This window comes from Sphaerodactylus townsendi, linkage group LG01 (genome assembly GCF_021028975.2).
Source record: "Sphaerodactylus townsendi isolate TG3544 linkage group LG01, MPM_Stown_v2.3, whole genome shotgun sequence".
Lineage (NCBI taxonomy): Eukaryota > Metazoa > Chordata > Lepidosauria > Squamata > Sphaerodactylidae > Sphaerodactylus > Sphaerodactylus townsendi.
The window spans coordinates 66,645,088-66,666,024 of NC_059425.1; the positions used below are offsets into that span (position 1 = coordinate 66,645,088).

Below are 20,937 nucleotides of genomic sequence, written 5' to 3' on the forward strand. Positions count from 1 at the left end.
AGAGTGGCCCCCATTGTACCGGATGGGAGGGGAGACCGAGTGAAACAAAGTCATGTGATGCTGCAACATTACTTCCAGCTGAATATTTAGCTGCATCATGTGAATATGAGACATCACTTCTGGCTGAATATCCAAAAGTGGCTTCACCTCATTACATGATGCTTGAGGATTTGTACAAACATCTATGGTAAAATTCACAGATGTTGGAGACATTTCTAGAATATGGTATAACATAGTGATGTCACTTCCAGGTGCACAACCCGAAGTGACACCTCACAGTTGTGTGATCCTATTCTCACCCCATCCCCTACTACTCTGTCAAGCAGCAGGGCATGGAAGTCCAGGACAGGAGATTGCCTTCTATAGCAGGTAACTTGGCCACCATAAACCCATTGTCAGGAAGGCTAATACATGGAACTCAGTGAAGTTAGCAAGAAATGTTAAGAATAATAAAAAGGGGTTTAAAAAAGATGTGTAAGGAGGAAAAAGGAGAATAAAGAGGTAGTAGTGAAATATTTAGTGAAATATGAATAGGGAAGGTATAACTGTTTAATTCCCAATGTTGTTATAATAAGGAGGTATAACTGATTTCCAATTTTGTTTCTGGGTTCTTGTAGCAATAATTGTATCCAATATAACTACACAAATAAATTGAACCTAATTCAACAACAATAGTATAAATATGATTAGGGGAAAGGGTTACAAGTCAAGATAGACAAAAAGTATCCATGCTAGGATATTGAAGGAACTTGTCAGTGTTCTTTCAACACCTAGTCTATGATCTTGAAGAATTCTTTCGAAATTATGAGATGTCTGATAGACAATGAACTGCAACCTTAAAAAAAACTAAAAAGAAGACCCAGAAAATTATTGGCCACATAGCCTAACTGGAAAGACAGAAGAGCAGATTGTAAAATAATCACGCATAAGCATCTAGATGCTTATAAAATAAACGTCTAGAATAGGCATAAAATTTTTTTTGAATGAATGCCAAAAATCCTGCAACATTGACCTATGGCAGTGTTGGTATGCCAGCATAGAAATGTAGACTGAGAAACAAGAGTTGGGAGGGGCCATGACTCAGTGATATAGGAGCTATCTGCTTCTATGGGGCTTTCCACACAGCAGAGGTGACCTAGGGTCGACTCGTGTCTGCAGAAATCATTACCTGAGCTCGACTCTTCTGTTATTCCGCAAATAGCCAGGTCATCTCTCCGGACCTGTGTTCAGAGGGAGTTACCTCCTTGCATCTTTCGCTCCTCATTGCCGATTGGCTGCTGTTCTATGGCGGGAAACGTGTGTGTGCGTCCCTTTTTTTGTTTTGCCATGTAGGAGCTATGTTGTGACAACGTCACAAAGCGCCAATTTCCCGCCTGTCACAAACTGGCAAGAATCTGCGTTTTTGCGAGGCTACTCTGTCGGAGCAGAACGAGCAGAGCTGAGCCATTGCTTCGTGCACGAAAAGGGTTTTTTTTTGAAGGCGCGCTTTTTACCGCCATGAGTCTCCCGTTCTGCGCATGGCCGAAATACTGCACTGTGATTGGCTGGCTGGCAGAGTCGAGGCAAGGGAGATTCCGCACTCCGCCGGCTTCGGCTTGAGTGCAACTCGAGATCGGCAAAAAAGTTGTACCTCCCAGTCGAGCTCGAAAATTTGAGGGTGAGAGGGCGGGATCAGAGACAGACACAAGTCGAACGCTACGGCTTTGGGAGTACCCGGGTCAGACCTACGTCGAATTAAGGTCGAATCCTACAGTGCAGAGGGGCTCTATGAAGAATGTACAAGCTTTAATCTTTGACCTCACCACTTAAAGCAGTGGTTCACAACCTTCCTAATGCTGCCACCCTTTAATACAGTTCCTCATGTTGTGGTGACCCCCAAGCCTAACATTTATCCTCTTTACAAATGGAGAACACTGATGCAGAGAGTTTTAGGCGACCCCTGTGAAAGGGTTGTTCGACCTCCAAAGGGGTCTCGACCCCCAGGTTGAGAACCACTGACTTAAAGGGATCAGCTAGTAGGAGATGTGAAAGACCTTTACTTCAGATCCTGAAGAGTTGCTATCAGTCTGAGTAGACAGTACTGATCTTGATGGACTAATGGTCTGATTCAGTGTAAGGTGATTTTTTAGGTGTATGTGTATATACTGGGAGCAAGCTGGACCCCAGTGATGCTGCTACATCTTTGTAACCTGTATGGAGAATGGGGCTTGCATACTGAGTACAATGACCTGGTGTGATATTATTTGACATATATGTTGAGGACTGCCTGCCCTGGTCTAGAAAGCGGTATAGTGATTGCTAGATAGCAGAATGGATTTGGCAAGAATGTTAGGTCAGAGTAATCGTATTTCTTTTTTTGATTGAGTTGCTGGTTTAGTAGACCGCAGCAGTTCTGTGAAAGTAATATATCTTGACCTTAGTAAAGTGCTTGACAAGGTCCCTCATGATGTTTAGTTGGAAAGCTGATAAAGTGTGGATTAGATTATGCTATTATTAGGTGGATTGACAGTTGATTGAAGAGTTATGCTCGAAGTGTGTTTATTAATGTCTCTCCATCAAACTGGAAAGACGTTTCAAGCAGTGTACAGCAAGACTCTGTCCTGGAGCTGATACCATTTAACACCTTTATTAATGATTTGGATGAAGGTGTGGAGGGAATTTTTATTACATTGTGTATAATGCAAAATTGTGTTACAAAATTGAGATGTACAGCTAATACCTTAGAACATGGGAATAATGTTCAAGAATATCTTGATTGGACGGAAAATTGGAATTAGATTAATAAAATGAAATTTAATAGGAATATAAACAGAGAAAAGGTGCAAGCATAGGATAGGAGATAGTAGGCCCAGTAGCATGGAAAGGTGATAAAAATTCTAGGGATTGTAGCAGATCACAGTCTGAATATGAGACAGCCATGTGATTTAGCTGTGAAAAAACTCTTAATGGAAACATAATTTCCAATTCATGAAAAGTTTGCTCTGTTGGGAACTGGTTAGATTTAATTGAGTACTTTTTATTTTTTGAGCATTAGCAACAAAGTAGATTGTGGCCTGGGTATGAAATCTTAGGCCAAAAACTTCCAAGGAACTGGTATCTTCTGATCATTCTGAAATAGTGGTGCCAAGAGTGGGAAAAACTGCTGTGATGTGAGTGGGGGAATGCAAGGAGGAGCAACAACCTGAAGGAGATCTCCTTCGCTTTCCCTGGGTAGGATTTTTCCATTTTCCCTCCTAATGCAACCCAGCAGGCCCCCTAGAATTCTGTTCCTAGGGATCAACAAATCCTCTGGAACAGTGAGGGGTTGCAATGAAGTGGGGAGAACTGATAACAATTGTTGCTTCTTATTCCACATACAAAAATCAGGAGATGGATGATCGTGAACCTGGGGAGCTTAGCAGTTCATGTTGTACTTTTGCGATTTTGCAGTTTGCACGCTGCCATTACTTCCCCCACCTACTTCCCACCATAAAAGGCAATCAGTGTTTGGGCAAAGTGTACAGATGCTGTATTCAAGCTGATGGGTAATGTCTGTCCTGCTGCAAACAGGGCAGTGGGTAATAATGCTGAATATACCCTGAAACAAAGATTCTGTGACCAATTCTTTGTGAAGTTGCAAGAACCTTGCCATGCGCAATCGGCCATAGCCTCTCCCCTTTTGCTACTTCCTTCTTTCCTTCCCATCCACCAGTCTACTTATCTATATCTTACTTCTGTCTTCAGTTTTACCTCCATCCTTATCCCAGTAACCTCTTCCTGGGAAAACTATAGCCTAGTTGTGTGGTGCCAGCCACCAGGTCCACAAAAGTTGCATAATATGGGTTTGTGACAATGCACACATAGTAGAATCTAGAAAGGCTAACATGCATTCAGATATATAAGCACTGACATATGTGCAAATGGAACAATGAATTTATGGAGGTGAAGGATGTTTGAGCAGCACTGATTCAAGATTTCACCAAGATTTCTGCACTGTAAGAAAAGTCTGTGTAAGATACTTGTATCAGTAATTCAGTGTTAATACTAGGTAGGAATGAGTGATTTTTTTCTGGAATGGTGGAGTGGAGGGAGAACGCATAGAAGACCTACTAAAAAGCAAGGACTAGGCAAATACACAAACTTGTATAGATCATACAGCAAGTGCTGGATTTAGATGAAGAGAGGCTATCCTATTCTACTTGTGAGGCCCCTCCCAATCCCCACCCTTATGACTGATGGAGTTCACAATACAGGGTTACAAAGTGGAGTCCACGTCAGTGAAGTCCTGGAAGGTCAAAATCAATACAGAAATCAATGCTAATGTTGAGTTATCAGCTTAGACACTATTATTCTGAAATGGAGTGCAAGGAAAATTATTGAAGGTTTGCTTAGAGCAGTGGTTCTCAACCTTCCTGATGCAGCGACCCTTTAATACAGTTCCTCATGTTGTGGTGACCCCCAAGCCTATCATTTATCCATTTTACAGATGGAGAACACTCATGCAGAGAGTCTTAGGCGACCCCTGTGAAAGGGTCGTTTGACCCCCAGGTTGAGAACTTGGCTTAGAGAATACAGTGTATTATGACAGCATGTGTAAGAAAGGCTTATGACAGTGTCAAAAATATTCTGCACCTTGGGTGGAGACCCTGTAGATTTTGAGCCCCTGGGCTAGGCTTCAGTCTGCAAAGCCTATAGGTAAATCTGGCACTGCACACAGAGTTTTATATAAGCTCTGAGATGCAGTCTCAAGGGAAGGCAAAATACTTGTTCAAAATGTAATCACTCCCTGAGGTCAACACATATATAGACATTGCTATGCACCCATTGCAGAACTGAAGATGTACCATGGTTCTATGTACCATTAAGGGCCCACCATTCATATTCATTTGCTGGTTGAATCTGTGTGGATTCTCATTGACATACTTCAACCATCAGGAGAAAAAAATGCAGTGCTGGGACAAGATATGTAGTCTGTATAGTAGAATGCATGTTTTGCCAGCAGTACCTGCTTTGACATGCCTTGCTGGTGGTCTTCCCGGGTGCAATCCATAAATATGCTAGGAATGCATGCTGTCAGGCTACCAAAAATAGTAACAGAGTACATTCCACTCTGTTGTAAAAATAATGAGATGGCTAAAAAAAGATGTGTTTGAGAGAGATGTAGAATGTAACAACCGTAGATGGGTCACTGTAGAAAGCAGGATGCTGGACAAAATGGATCTTTGATCTTGTTCCAGAACCAACTGGTCTAGTGTCGTTAAGCGGCTGGTGTGACTGACACAGCATTACATCTAGCATCCATTGTTCACTAAATGACCTTTGGTCACCTCTCAGTCTAATCTAGATCACTCAGATATTGTGAGAGTAAAATGGGAGGAGACCATGTTAGCGGTTTTGAGCAGCTTGGAGGAATAGCAAGAGAAAAGCAGCAAATAAAATCATGGAAGAATCTTGTGTTCCTTTTCTCCACATCTGGTTTCTTCTATACATCTGAAAAGATATGGGGCAAGTTAGCAGGATTTTTGTAAATATAGACAAGGCCTGCGATGGGAAGAGCCTGGAAGCAGGATTTACCTCTTCTGGAAATTTGTAATGGGAAAGCTTTAGGAACTGACTTTGCTTTTAAAATTAGTAGGTGGAAAATCAATGTGTCACTTCCCTATCATGAATTTAAAGCTTATTGGCCTTATAAATTAAGTATATGGAGGTTAGTTGGTATTAATAGAGGTCCCGGGGCTCGCTGAGCTGAGTACTTCTCCCAAGAAAGCAATTTAAATACTATCTCCTCCCTAATGCATAGTTGTGAATATTTATTTAGAAGATCTTATTGTAATAAAAAATCTCTCCGTATTGTCTCCACTACATGTACTTGTGCAAGCCTTTGTGGGATTCACTTGAAGAAGAGAAAAGTTTGAATTTATGCCCAGTCATTCTCTCCTGTAAAGAGACTCAAAGGGGCTTACAAACTCCTTCCCTTTTCCCAACAACAGACATCCTGTGAGATAGGTGGGGCTGAGAGAGCTAACTGTGACTGCCCCATGGTCACCCAACAGGCTTCATGTGTAGGAGCAAGGAAACAAGTCCAGTTAACCAGATAAGAATCCGCTGCTCATGTGCAGAAGTGGGAAACCAAGCCCAGTTCTTCAGATTAGAGTCCACCACTCTTAACCACTGCACCTCACTGACTCAGTGTGGATGACTCCCAACTTTTCTCCTTCTACTAGGGTCTTGAGTAACATGTACAAAATATTTATATGGGGGACATACTGCATTCATCAGAAAAGACAGTATCCAGATGTTTATGATTCTCAGGTGTCTTGTCTACTGACAGACAATATTAGATTGAGGATCCCACTCCAAACACTGTGGATCTCTTCTACATGTGGCTAGGTAAGTTTATTAGACCTGTCTGGGCTGATGCAGCCTGGCTCAATCTTGCCAGGTGATGGCTGCTAAAGAGGATTGATTCTGATACTTCAGTGGGAGACCACCAAGGAAGTACTGGGTTGCCACACAGAGGCAGGCAGCGGGACATCATCTCTGTTTACTTCTTGCCATGAATGGAGTTGCCAAGAGTCTGCTATGACTTGAATCATAGAGTTGGAAGAGACCACAAGAACCATCAAGTCCAACCTCCTGCCAAGCAGGAATACACAATCAAAGCACCCTTGTCAGAGGGCCATCCAGTCTCTGGCCCTTTCCGCACGGGGCCAAAAACAGCGGCCCAGGGATGGAAAAACACCGGTCCCTGGGGAGCTGTTCACACAGGCAGCGCTGCTGCTGGAGGTCAGAGGGCAGCATGGGCGGGTCCCTGCAGCCCTCCATTCTAATGCTGGAGGACAAGGTGAGGGGGGGGGACTAGCAAGAGGTGTGGCTCTGGGGCTTAAATCTGCTCTCCTTCTGTGTTGCTTCTGCTGTTTCAGGGGCCATTCAAGCGACGCCTTCCCAGTTGGCTAATGGTTCTCTCCCCCTCCACCAGCATAATTTCTGCCGGTGGAGAGGTGCCCTTTCCGTCATGCGGAAAGAGCCTCGGTTAAAAAACTTCCAAAGAAGGACACTCCACCACACTCTGAGGTAGCATATTCCTCCTTCGAACAGTCCTTACTGGCAGGAAGTTCTTCCTAATGTTTAGGTGGAATCTCTTTTCCTGCACTTTGAATCCATTACTCCTTGTCCTAGTCTCTGAATACAAGCTTGCCTGATCTTGCTCCATAGTTTGTTTGTGAATGTGACACTTTTCAATTTGGGAATATTGTTTTCTGGATTGTATAGTGTGATTATCTTTCCAGCCAATGTACATTTGTAATATTGGCCTTCCCAACCCTCCCCAGAAGTTGTGAAGAGCTGTACAACCACCATCTTGTACACACTCTTACCTTGACAGCAAAATTGTAAGCACCAACTTCATTGTGTAAGAGAGGGCGGGGAGAGAGAGAGAGAGAAAGAGAGAGAGAGAGAGAGAGAGAGAGAGAGAGTTTTTTTACCCTTATGGATTATATTTAAGATTGCATCCTTAATTTGATTAAAACACACATAGGTTTCTTTATTCCAGTTAGAGTTCTAATTATGACTCCGAAGCACCATTTTGGTTTATCGTGGTGATCTGTGACAGTTTCTTTTATTCATGTAGACTGTTTCCTAAACACACAGTGACTTGCACTGGAAAGAGCTTTAGTTCCTAGCATGAATATTAAAAAAAGGATTTGTGATTCACCGGACCTTAGTGGCTCCTTTATGATCCACAGTGCTCATACAGCTGCTGCATAAACATATACAGATATAAATCTTTCAAAAATCTCATTGCAAAAAGCTACTGAGTATGCACAGTAGATACTTCCTAACACTCTATGTCTGGTCATTTCTTTTGGTAGTGGTGTAAAAAAAGGATATCTCTCCAGGTTCTATTAAATTTAATTACTTTCCTCTACAGCTTCAGATTAAAAAAGGAAAAGGTGGCATTTATTTAAATATTTTTTTTAAAAAAACCCTCCAAAAGTAGTAGCAAGATATATTTTTACAAGCTAAATACTAACCTCAGGTAAAGTCAGAAATGTAAGGTGTAGCGATGCTTTACTTGCACTAGAAATTCTTTCCCAATTTATTTTGCTAATTGTTAGTGAGCCGCTAATTGTTAGTGAGCTGCCAAATCTGTAGGTTTGCTATGGCACATTTTTGCAGCAGCCAATAAACAGCAGGAGCAGACAATTACAAGTCAAAGGCAGTTTATAAGTGAAGTTAGATACCATATGTATGATGTGCATTTACATTGAACTGGGTGCCTAATCTCTGCTTTATTTCAACTTTTAATTAAACGAATCATGTTGATGTTACACACAGCAAATGAAGCATCTCCCTAGGGAGAACGTACCATACTTGAAATTCCATTCTAAATTCAATTTATTGAGGACAGAACAGGAAGTGGGGATTTCCTCTATCTCATTATTGTCATAGGGTGCAATGACTCAGAAATGAGGTGACATTTCTAGAGATTTCATCATTCCATACATCTGTGCAATGAATATGAAGTCGCTGGTTCAATACACTGTTTACTAGTATATAATCTTGGTTAGTATGTGTACATTTGAAATGGTAAGAGAGATATTTTTCAGTACAGGGAAGAACATTTATGGGTGTTCAAGGATAGAAATCACAGTGGAGAAAACCAAATTATATAAAAATAGAGTAACTCTAATTTTCCAGACTTAATGAAATACATTCCTCTTGTACATATTTTAAATATATGTAAAAATAGGAGTATATTTTTTCAGGAAATAAACCTCAAATCAATACTTTCTTTAGCCTGTTTTAATATGCTCAATAAAAATAATAATAAAAATAGAAAACTGAGTGGTGACAAAAATTCTCTGCTACAAAGAGTGTACTTGATAGCAACTTACACAATAATGCTTATGCATGTATCTCCTCACTTAAGATGCTACTCTGAGTTTGTCATCTCCTGTCTGAGAGAGGACAAAGGTATTCACCAAAACTATGATGCCTCCAAAAGAATGAGGTGAAGATCATAAATCTATGCAGGTGTAAAAGAAATGAGATTTTTAATGTAGAATCTAATTGAAATTTTAAAAGTGTCTTGGCTGGTTTGGCTAATGTTAACCAATTATTTGGGTTAATCTCAGCTCAAGACCTGAAAAAAGAAATGTTAATGAAAATCTCCAAAAAGCAGCATTTTTTTCCTTTAAAGGTCCAGTATTTCTAAGCCAACTACAGATTGAGAGCAAATGTAACCGATCTACAAGAAAATGATTTAAGCACAATCAGTCCTCCAGCCATCTTTCAAGACCCACTGCAGTTACTCTTAGGTTAATTTAATCATTGAAAAGGATGGCAATATGCTGCACCTTTGGGCCAAACTAGATGTCACTGTGTCCGACCCATGACCACTGCCATCATGTCAGAGCTGAACTCAGACCTTTTAGAAATACTACAAGTGTCTGATTCTGAGGGGCTACCCACAGCATGGCAGGACTAAGTGTTCTCCCCTGCCCAGCATAACTTTTCAACTGCTAAAACAGGCTGCTTTGACACAAGGACACAAGATCTTCTGGACACATTATGCTACAGACTCAACCAGGATCAGACCCTTGAGGGCATTTTTAAATGGCCTGAGTCCTGCTTCAAAATGGTGGTGTCCCCAGGTCGGATGCATGGACGTCATGATGTCTCATTTTGCCCTTAAGCAGCACAGTCATTCTGGGTTGCCTTTCAAAGACTGGTGTCCTAAGAACACTTTTCTGGGACTATCCCAGTGAATAAAGGGGATGGGATGACTTCTGCTTAGATGGCTTTATATTACTTCCATTCTCTCTCTCTTGCACTCCTCTCATCTTGCTCCTTTGTTGCTGTTTGCATATATGCCCACATGAGACAAAACAAAACATCAAGCTTTGTGTGTTTTGAGATGACAGACATGTTGTTGTCCACATTCTTTCCTGACTGCTGTTGCACCTTCTTTCATGTTAATCAGTATGCCTAAGTTAGAGTGCATAGCTGTGAAAAGGAAGACCCAGGTTCAAATCCACATGTGCTTATAAAGGGCAGTCAAGTCACAACTGGCTTATGCTAACCCTAACAAGGTCTTTCAGGGCAAGAGACTAATACAGATAGTTTGCCATGTCCTTCCTTTTTATAGTGATCCTGGAATTCCTTCACATCCAAGTACTAATTAGGACCATTCAGGCCATGATGGCCCACAAATACATACATTGGCCCTTTCTGCACAAATCGCTGAAAACATTTTTAAATGTTTTCAGTCTCCCCCCTTTACCATGCTACGTCCACATTCACCCTGTTGAAACTATTTGTGGCTGCCATTTTGTGATTTCTTCCTTTGCTTTTTTTAGCATGTTGTCCAAACAGTGCTTCCATGCTTCACAGCATGATGCTGTTACTCTATGCACCTTCTATAGTCCATCCTTCAATTATTAGCTCCACCCCTCTTCCCAAAGTGAATGAACACTTCTCAAATACTTGAAAAATAGATGAGGAGGAATGAAGAGCAGTGGCGTTCCTGCCTAGGGACAGGGGGTACCCTTTGTCCCTGGGCGCCCCCCATTTGGTCACGTGGGGGGGCGCCAACATTTCATGGTCGTTTGTGTGTTTTTTAATTTTTAAAGTGTTTTTCACGCTCCGGCCTTCAGGGGGCGCATTTTTAAGGCTAGCGGCACCAAAATTTCAGGGTACCATCCAGAGATTGTCCTGATGATACCACCCAAATTTGGTGATGTTTGGTTCAGGGGGAGCAAAGTTATAGACCCCCAAAGGGGGTGCCCCATCCCCATTGTTTTCAATGGGAGCTAACCTGAGATGGGGGCTACCCATTTGAGGGACCATAACTTTGGTCCCCCTGAACATAACCTCACCAAACTTGGGTGGCATCATAAGAATAGTTAACAGATGATACCCTGAAAATTTGGTGTCACTAGCTTTAAAAATACACCCCTTCCAGGCACCCCAAGAAATTTGCCCAAGATTCTTTGTTTTGCAGTGACTTTGCTCCACTGTAGCCAATGGGGAATTTCTGAGTGTGTAGGCAGGCTGCACATTTTTGAAGATAGAGACACCAGACTTTCAGGGTGGCTCCAGGAGGGCCTCCTGGTAATAGCATCCAGGTTTGGAGGCCTTTGCTTCTGGGGGTTCAGTTTTATGGGCCCCCAAAAGGGTTATTTTGTTTCCCCACTCCTGCACATGAAAGCCTGTGGGCTGAGTTCTCTCAGAACTCTCTCAACCCCCCCCCCCCCACTCCAGAAGCAAAGCTCACCAAGCTTGGATGCTATTACTCAAGGCTCTTGGAGCCACCTTGAATGTCTGGCGCCTCTATCTTCAAAAATGTACAGCCTGCCTCAGAAATTCCTCATTAGCTACAATGGAGCAAAGTCACTGCAAAACGAAGAATCTTTGGGAATATTTCTGGGGGTGCCTGGAAGGGATGTATTTTAAAGCTAGTGACACCAAAATTTCAGGGTATCATCTTTTAACTATTCTTATGAGGCCACCCAAGTTTGGTGAAGTTATGTTCAGGGGGACCAAAGTTATGGTCCCTCAAATGGGTAGCCCCCATCTCAGGTTAGCTCCCATTGAAAACAATAGGGATGGGGGCATTCCATTTGGGCATCCATAACTTTGCTGCCCCTGAACCAAACATCGCCAAACTCGGGTGGTATCATCAGGGCAGTCGCTGGATGATGCCCTGAAATCATGGTGCTGCTAGCTTTAAAAATACACTCCCTGCAGGCTGAAAAAACACCAAAAATACCCCCAAAAAACACCAAATACCTTGCATTCTCATTTGTTCATATTTGGGCAGGACATAATAGGATAATTTTTGTCCGAATGTGCCCAAATTTGCCCAGATTCCAGCCGAATCTGCTATTTGTTTCATCTGAATCTCCAACCCTCAAAAGTGATGCTGTTTCAGGGAGAATCTCAATTAAACAGCATCACTTCCCATTTTGTTTGAACCAGGGACCCCAGATTCTCCCTTTAAGGTGGATTTAAAAGAAGAATCTGAGCTCCCTAGTTTAAACACCATTGAAAGTGATGCTGTTTTGGGGGTGGATTCCACTGGAGGTGTTTTGTGAGAGATGATGCTGACATTTGTTTGGTAAATGTTTTGCTGGGGGTGATTTGTGAGAGATTTACATGCTTAATACCCACTTGCACTGGCTTGGAGTTGTTTCTCTGGCTAACAACCTACCTCATAGGGTTGTTGTGATTAGGAAAAGAGTTGGTGGGGAGAGAGCCATGTATGTTTTGATGGGAGTGGGAGGTGTTTTGTGAGCTGGTACAAAAAATCATTGTTTGGTCTTAGTGGGGGAGGGTGGCCACCCATACGCCGGGCGGGGGGTGGGGCGCCAAACTCAGGTTTTGTCCCCGGGCGCCAGCCTGCCTAGGTACGCCCCTGATGAAGAGTGAGCAGAGAAAATGAGGAAAAAGTTCAGGAAAGGCAGAGAGGCATAGAAAACATCCTAAAGAGACCGCAAAGACAATGAAAGTAGTTTTGAAAATGTTTCAAGTAAATGTTTTAACATGGCATTCATTTAATATGTTTTGAGGCAGCAAATAAAATGTTTGGGAGTAAAAACAAGGTGGAACTCCACGGAGGAAACATTTTATTTCCTGCCTCAAAATGTTTTAAAGTGCCTGTGCAGAAAGGGTCATTGCCACAAATTTCACAGTGTGTCCTTGAAATAGTCACTTTCTCTCAACTCAAGCTCATAACGATAAAGGGATTGTGATAAATTGATTGTGCATTGTAATAAATTGATTGGTTGTTTATTCCCGCATGGCAGGCCTCCTCCATCGTAGTCTTTTCCAGCTCTATGGTTCTATAGAGGTAAAGAGAACTGTGCATGCTGCTCTGGGCTCCTTGGAGGAAAGACAAGATACACATTAATAAAGAAAGGAAAAGAAAAGAAAAGAAAGGGTGCTCTTTAGGTCTTATCACTTCTGGGTGTACACAAGTAGTTTCTTTTTCAGTGCCTACTGAATCACACTGACCCATATCTGGTGGTTTCCTACTGTGGAAGAAAAAAAAAAGTGAGAAATTTGCCCAGCAGGACACTAATGATTTGATCAACCTTAAATGGCTTTTTGTTTTGTTTTTCTATTCCAGTTTTCAACTGCAATTTTGAATTGCCTTGTGATCTAGAATATTCCCCACCGTTGAGAGAGGGCCATAACTGGTCCTGGCACAGAGTGAGGGCAGATGAGCTCTCACAGCTCCATCTTTCAAATGTTCCAGAGAGAGATTATTCAGAAGAGTCGACAGAAGGTAAGCGTTAATGCTGTGACAGTCTGTACTACTGAATGCAATGGTGAAAGTTCCATTGACTTCCATAGGGGTTGGATTTCAGCCACAACAATCACATGCATCTCAACAAATATTGGGGTAGATACAGTATGATTGCTCCGATGGGGCTGAAAGCAAGCTTAGCTTGTTCACTGAAAATAATATGGATTCGGGATTATCTTTAATTACTACTTTACTTGGGTGGACAAATTTCCTTCCCTTGAGCTTTGTCCATGATTGCTCCAATTCTGTCAATATTGTCTTGTGTGGCAGGTGAATGGATTTCTGCAATATCCATGTAGCACATGGCAGCTATGAGGATTGCTGCAATACCAATTCATCGGCAAGAATTTTTACAATTGTATCTGATGCAAGCTCACATGGATTGAATGTAACTGATGATGCTACTACTACATTTTTGAGTAGCCATAAGTTTGAATTACGTAAAAGAAAGGTGTTGAAGATTATTCCTGCAAATATCTCAAGCTGTATGCTTTAACAGGGGGAACAGTGTATTTCTACAGGACTTTGGAGAACTACATGCAAGCAGTGGAGTCAAACAAGCAAATTAATTATAGCCATTAATAATTTCTCTCTAGTGAGATGAACCTTGGCAGGCCTCCTCCAGTGGAATTGCAGTCTTATGATTCACAGCTGACAGTTTTCTTTCATTCCTACAAAAGACCTCTTGACAATTTTGCTTTCAGCCAGCATTTCTCTATTCTATTTTAAATCATTTTAATTACAGCTGTTTGGCACGGAGATATTGTGTGTGGTCTGTTTCGATCTGAAATAATTAGGCACAGTAATTTTAGCTCCCACTGTTTGTTTCCTGCAAATGCAATTCCAATTAGCTGCCTCCCCATTTCAACTTCATTCATGGATCATTGTGAGTAAGAGGTAAATAATGAGAGAGTGTAGCCACCTGCATAGAGTTTGCTGTGTTTAGCTCATCCTTGTCAACTTTACTCAGGTTGCATATGTCAACCGGCTGTCGAATCTCAAAGAGAAATCATCCAGGCCATATACATTACTAGTAAGTCAAAGAACAGCAGCAGGAATAGAACCTTTGTAGGCATTCTGAGATTTCTAGAAGAAAAATAATATTTAAATATACAGGTGTAGTCAGATGCAGCGTGAGAGCCACTGGATGGAGGAATAATTAAATTATGCCATTCAAATGCTGAACGTTATGAAGGCTTTTGGAACAATGTTCTTAATTGATGCTTCATGGAAGCTTTTGAGAAGGTGTAGGGGATGGTTGGAATGCACATGATCACCAGCCTGGGTTTGACCTGTGCCTGGTGGGAATGAAATGCATGCCAGTTTGAGGTCCTTGATGGCAGAACAATTGGTTATAAATGGGGGAGGGGAGAATCTCAGTATTTGACTGAGCTAGCTGTCTTTTCCCATTCATCAAAGTGGCTTACAGCAACACTAAAACTATTTCAATAGGCAATAAAACAAAATATACTCAATTACAATAATTCATTTAAAGAGTAAAAAACTGAACTGCAGCAAACTGAGAACCAAAGGCCATTCCGACTCTGGTTTATTTATTTTATTTATTTATTAGATTTAATGTACCGCCCTATCCCCTAAGGGCTCTGGGCGGTATACAAATTAAATAAACACATCCATATACAAACACATCCAAAACAAACAAGCACATCCATATACCCCAATAAAAGAAATAAATTGCATTTCAGTTAAAACAATTTAAAACATACAATATCTCCAACAGCGCAGATCTAATCAACAGTATCAGCAATATCAGTTGCTCAGTCATACGGCAGTCAAGTCCGAATATAATTCTAGGTAGAAAAGTGGGTAGGGATGGCACCTCACTGGCCGGCCTCACCAAAAGCCCAGCAGAACAACTCCGTCTTGTAGGCCCTGCGGAACTGTTCTAGGTCCTGCAGGGCTCTGATGGTCAGGGGGAGATTGTTCCACCAGGTAGGGGTCAGGGCACTAAAGGCCCTGGCCCGGGTAGAGACCAGCCGGATCATAGAGGGGCTGGGACCACCAGCAGATTAGCCTCTATTTAGCCAAAGATTATTTGCAGAACCTTCAGAATCTGTGGGAGGGAGACCAAGGGGAGCAACCTTTGAGAAAGCTATGGTCTTTGTACTAAAGACACTCAGGAAAGTACCCTTGAAGAAGTTTAAATATGTGGGCTTACACAGGGGAATAATGCTCCACCTTCCCTCTTCCCCCTAACATTCCCCCCTCCAATGGTGGGTGGGTCATGACCAGATGACGGGCCCCTTCCCCTCCCCCTATCTACCCTTTCCCCAAGGGGAAAGGAACCTTTACTTTTTCCTAAATGCTAACCAGCAGTCAGTGAAGGTTCCACAGAACTAAGTCGATATATATTCCTATCTGTAGTGACATGTCGTGGCATTCTGTAATTCTGGTGGATTCTGCACAGCATATTTACGAGTTGCGATAGTTATAAATGAACCCATGTCCCCCTTTTCCACTTGTATGCATTCTGTTTATGCTCATGAAAACAAGTCAGGTTGTTTTCACACTTTCTCACAAAAATGCTTCTCTTTTAAATTTTTTTGTACAACACATGCGTAGCTGCAAAGGCATACAGAAATGAATCCTTGCAGCCCCACCTATTTACTTACAATCCAACTGGATGCACCTGCGTAGCTTTGCATGTTCAACACATTTTTAATTTAAAAAATTAAAAAGGAGAAAAAGGGACTTTTTTACACCGGTCAGGCAATATTGTAGATCTGTGAGTGAAATGGTGGTCATACTCACTGCCATGGAAGAAAACGCCCTTGGGGGACTTGTAAAAAGGCAGGTGGGCAAATCTTCCTGACATGGCAGACAGTGGCAAAAACAAAAGTAAAAGAGTAGAAGTGAGGGGGGATCTGCTGGTGCGTGGAAAAATAAAGCATCTCCTGCCTGTCATGTTCACGGGGGAGTGCCTTCAACCCGTGATTTTGCAAAAAGATCACTAGTTTAACAATTTTTGAAAAACCTGGGTTGAAGGGAATATAACAGGCTTACGTCATTTTGGAGAAGAGACTTGTGCAAAGTTCTTCCCCAAAATGCTAGTTGTAACATCCTCAAGACATCATATTTGTGCTGTGCGGAATCCACCTCTGTTGCAAAAATTGTGCTTTCAGCAAAGGGAAACACCTAGCATATCTCAGGTAACTGATAGAGAGCACTCTTGGCTACAATTGCCCCTGCTTATTCAATAACAGAAGATGTTCACTCTGTATACCTGCTCTGGTACAGTAACAAATAGTTACTGAGAGCAGGTATGTTTATTCTAGATGGTACAATAATACATCACTGAGAGTTAAGAATAAACATATTTAACTCGTAAGCACCTTTTGAATTCTGACCCACAAAACAGAGCCAAACATAAAATGTCAGGAAGTGAATTCATGTATAATTCTAATAGTAATTCTTCAACATTTCAGGAATATACTCTGTTTAGTAAAGTGACTTCTGAAATGAACATATTGTTTAAAGATATTTTCTTGCATACACACAGTTTATCAGAAGCCCTGCTGGGCAAATGCCATACCCACTTTTTAAAACTCTTGGTGGGCACTAGGAAAGATGTTGGTATACCTAGATTCCACAAGGGGGATCCATCATCTGGAGCATGGGGCTGAATAGTGTGATCATTTTTGAAAAAGGTTGGTGTGATGAATAACAGAAACTTTAAAACCATTTTGTGTACTAAAAAGTTACCTGAAACGCTTTCTCCAAAAATAATTGCCTTTTTCTCCCGGGGCAAACATACTATGATAATTTTGTAAGAGGAATGTGAGGGCTTGATTTTTCCTCACTCGAGAAAGGTTTGAAATAAATTGTAAGGGCCTGCATAGTTTGTTAGTTGGAGGAAACCTTCCTGTTTCTTGTAGAAGTACTGAGATGCAAAGGTCATGGGAGGGAATGCATTACAGCACTGGCAGTGAGAATAATAGCATTCAAAAACCATGAGTTATTGGACTGTAAATGCTAACTGACTTTAATTTATGATCCTTGTGACAGAGAAGAATGAGGAAGACAGTACAGGATAATAAAGTGATAATACAGAAAAATATTATATATTAACAGGACCAGAGAGGATAAATCATGGCATGAAGTCACAAGAAACTAGTAACAAAGAAACATTACCCTTCCTAACATGAATATAATTAGAAATGCCCAGATTGCTTGTAAGAGGTGTACATAGAAGGTAGAAACCTCATGTCAGAAAAGTAGCATTGACTGTATTCAAAGCAAAGAACATGGGTGCTGCCAAAGCCTAGCTGTAGGCCCATCTTTAGGAATTTGTTCAGTGTGATCTTCACTGTGGCCCTGTTCCCACATATTAGCTGAATCAATGTATATTTACCTGGTGGTCAGAAAGTGTCAATGGGAATTCACTTTTCCAATGAAACTGGGGACCAGTACCTGGATAAATGCAGGGATTTGATCATATGTTCAGCTGTGCATACATTGTGAATTACTCACCACATGTATAAGGAACAATCAAGTGTGCACTGTACATGAATTGCGTTGACTCTACCTTGTCAATAGGGCTTATATATTAATGATTAACTGGAACCTATGAAGCTACCTTTTTACCAAATCAAACCCAGCTATTTAGCTATTTTCAGATACCTTGTTTTTGTCTATTGGCTGAGAGCAGCTTTTCAGGATTTCAGTTGACACTTGCTATTTGAGATTGTTTTACTGGAGATGCCAAGAATTTGACCTGCAAATAAAATGTGCCCTAGTATGACTAAGCCATCGATCCATAGAAGTTAGCAGTTTTGAGACTAAAATATGTAAGACAGCAAAATAGACAATGGGTGGCATGTTTTGGGTGCCCATGCATTCCATTTGTTATACATCATCCACATATTGGAGTCTGTTTCTGTGTGTGACTCTTCTTTGATGGGCTGGAGTTTGTTTGCAGTGTCATCCTAATTAGAGTTATATCCTTCTAAATCCGTTGAAGTTAAAAGACTTAGGCTGCTTCTGCACATGGAGAATAATGCCCTTTCAATCCACTTTCACTTTGCAACTGGATTTTACTGTGTGAAATAGCAAAATCCACTTCCAAACAATTGTGAAAGTGGATTGAAAGTGAATTATTCTGCATGTGCGGAAGGGGCCTTATATGGGTATAGCTCTGATTTGAATGGCACTACTATTTAGGCTCTTCGTCAGCAAGTCTTAACAGTGGTTGCATCTCAGACCTCAATACTTTCTTTGTGGATCAGCATATTTCTTGAATTATGACAATCAAATAGTTAGTTCTTGGAATGAAAACTATTGCTCTGAAAATTCTCAGAGAGCTATAATTGGAGATGCTGAAACACCAAATGGGATTTGCCAGCTGGAATTCTACAAGGCTTAGTACTCGCTCAGGAGTTTATTAATATCTTCATAGAGCTGCTGAGATCTTAGTTTGTGGCCATGTCACATGTGAAGAAATGGCTCCCCCCTCCACACACACATACACATACCATTTCCCCAACATACAACAGTCTCTGGGGTTCAATATTTGTCCTGACAGGAAACACTTTCTAGAACCACATGGCTTTCCCCCAGAGGTGCTCCTTAATACCGGTTCAGGTTGGGAAAATGGCACAGGACACCAGGCTAAAAATGGCACAGGATACCTTTCTCCATGTGTGCTGCAGTCCTGATCTGAATCAAGCAATACATGTGAATGAACTAAGGAAAAACCTCAGCTCAGGTCTAATATGTCTGATGCAGGGCAGGGGCCCCTGTCCCAACCGGTATACTCTGAAATGAATGAATTGGCCTGAGAGTGAATGAGCTGAGACCAAGCCCAGGCAGGATGGAGGTGGGTTTGGAATGGAATACTAGCATTCTAAAAGTGAACCTGTGATGAACAAGCCAGCTGTTATCCTAAATGCCCATGTGAAGAACCTAAGGAAAGCTAGTTGTGTTTACTAACAGCTAGTTGTGTTTACTAATATTCCACATGGAGGTTCAGTTTTGTTCTAGACAGCTGTGTCCTTTCTGAACCATAGGAGGGAACTCTGCGGCTTGATTACAATAATGTAGTATGTCAAAAGCTGACCTTGAATGTTTTGAGACTCAGGAGCTTCAACTAGTGCAGAATGCAGCTTTTATCTATTGCTATTCAGCATAATTGTGTTTAGCGTTTCTTGCATCAGCTAGACTGGTCACTAGTTTGCTTATGAGCTCAATTAAAGCTTTTGGTTTTAATTCTTAAAACCTCTTTATGAACTAGAGCTCTCATGCTGATTCTGATTTCTGTTTCTGATTCCAGGTGCCACTTGCTATTTGGTCAGCAAGTGTTGAGGGCATTGCCCTTCTTCAATGGATGGTAGAACTTTATCTATTCATTGATACTTCCCACCCTCTAGAATAATTTTCTACAGAAAGCACAGAAACCTATTTCATTTCTGAGCTTCTGGAGACAATGTAAAACCTGCAGGGATGTCCATTAAAATATATCCAGTGTGAACACATTTCCAAACATACCTTATCAGTTGGCTGTTGTAGGTTTTTTGAGTTGTGTGCCTGTAATCTGGTAGTTTTTGTTCCTAAAGTTTCGCCCACATCTGTGGCTGGCATCTTCAGAGGAGTGTCACTGTGCCATGGAGAGAAACATCTTACCATGGCATGCCTCTCAAGATGTCAGCCATAGATGCAGGTGAAACTTTAGGAGCAAAAACTACCATATTATAGCCACACAGCTGGGAAAACCCACAACAGCCAGTTGATTCTGATCATGAAACCTTCAACAATACATATGTTATCAGTATTTTCTGGATATTTTTAAGTGTCCAGATGCTATCTGGGATTTTCTGGGATACCAAGAAAAATCCCATAAATATTCAAGAATAACTGGGAATATTGGGAGTCAGTATTTGAAGGCTCACAAGACTATTCTTTCTTGATTCATTGATATCTTCCACCCTCTGGATTTTTTCTAAGTTTCTTTGTCTTCCTGGGACCTAGTATTGGCTTGCCTTGTTTGTTTGGCTTTGATTCTATCCTTTGAAGTTGGTTTTGTTGATCTTGCAACATAGTGATCTTTGTGGGAATTGTTGGTGTTCAGATTCTCAGGTTTGACATTGCCTTTGATTCTTTGGCTGTACATTGGCTTGTGTTCTGTGATTTCACCTTTACTTCAAGATTCCTGTTTAGTTTGCTTGGAAGATTATCTGGTTTTACATTGGGTTGGGTTCTTGAAGTGTTAGGATTGCCACATTCTCCTGAGGTTCTGCTGGGATTTCCTGGTCTTTAATTGCTAATTTGGGCTTATTGGTTGTGTCTGTTTTGATGGGCTTTTGGTTAATGGGTGTTTTGCTTACTCTTGTGTCTTTGACTATTTTTTTGCCCTGACTATTTTTTTTCCTTTGACTATTTTTCCCCCTCCATAAAAAAATGGAGAATGGCTTGTTCAGGGCCCCACAAAATTGGATCTCTTGATCCAATTCACTTGAAATTTAGGGATTGTTTAATGAACACGCACCAGCAGCTTTGCAATTTTGGTACAATGTGCTCAAAAAACAAAACAAAACAAAAGCCAACCACCACCACCGCCAGCCCTCTAGAAAGATTCTTTTATAGGGAATAATAGAGCCAAATATAATTGGAATTCTAGGGGGGGAATCTTA

At 41.4% G+C, this 20,937-nt stretch overlaps 1 protein-coding gene across 2 annotated transcripts in view; it reads left to right on the top strand.

Annotated features, from left to right (window-relative positions):
* The window catches only part of ALK (ALK receptor tyrosine kinase), a 745,837-nt gene that overhangs the window by 217,671 nt on the left and 507,229 nt on the right, over positions 1 to 20,937 (top strand). For both annotated transcript variants that reach the window (XM_048511093.1, XM_048511181.1), the window contains exon 3: positions 13,112 to 13,270. In XM_048511093.1, coding sequence (XP_048367050.1) covers positions 13,112 to 13,270 — 159 coding nt within the window. The remainder of the gene's footprint in view (positions 1 to 13,111; positions 13,271 to 20,937) is intronic.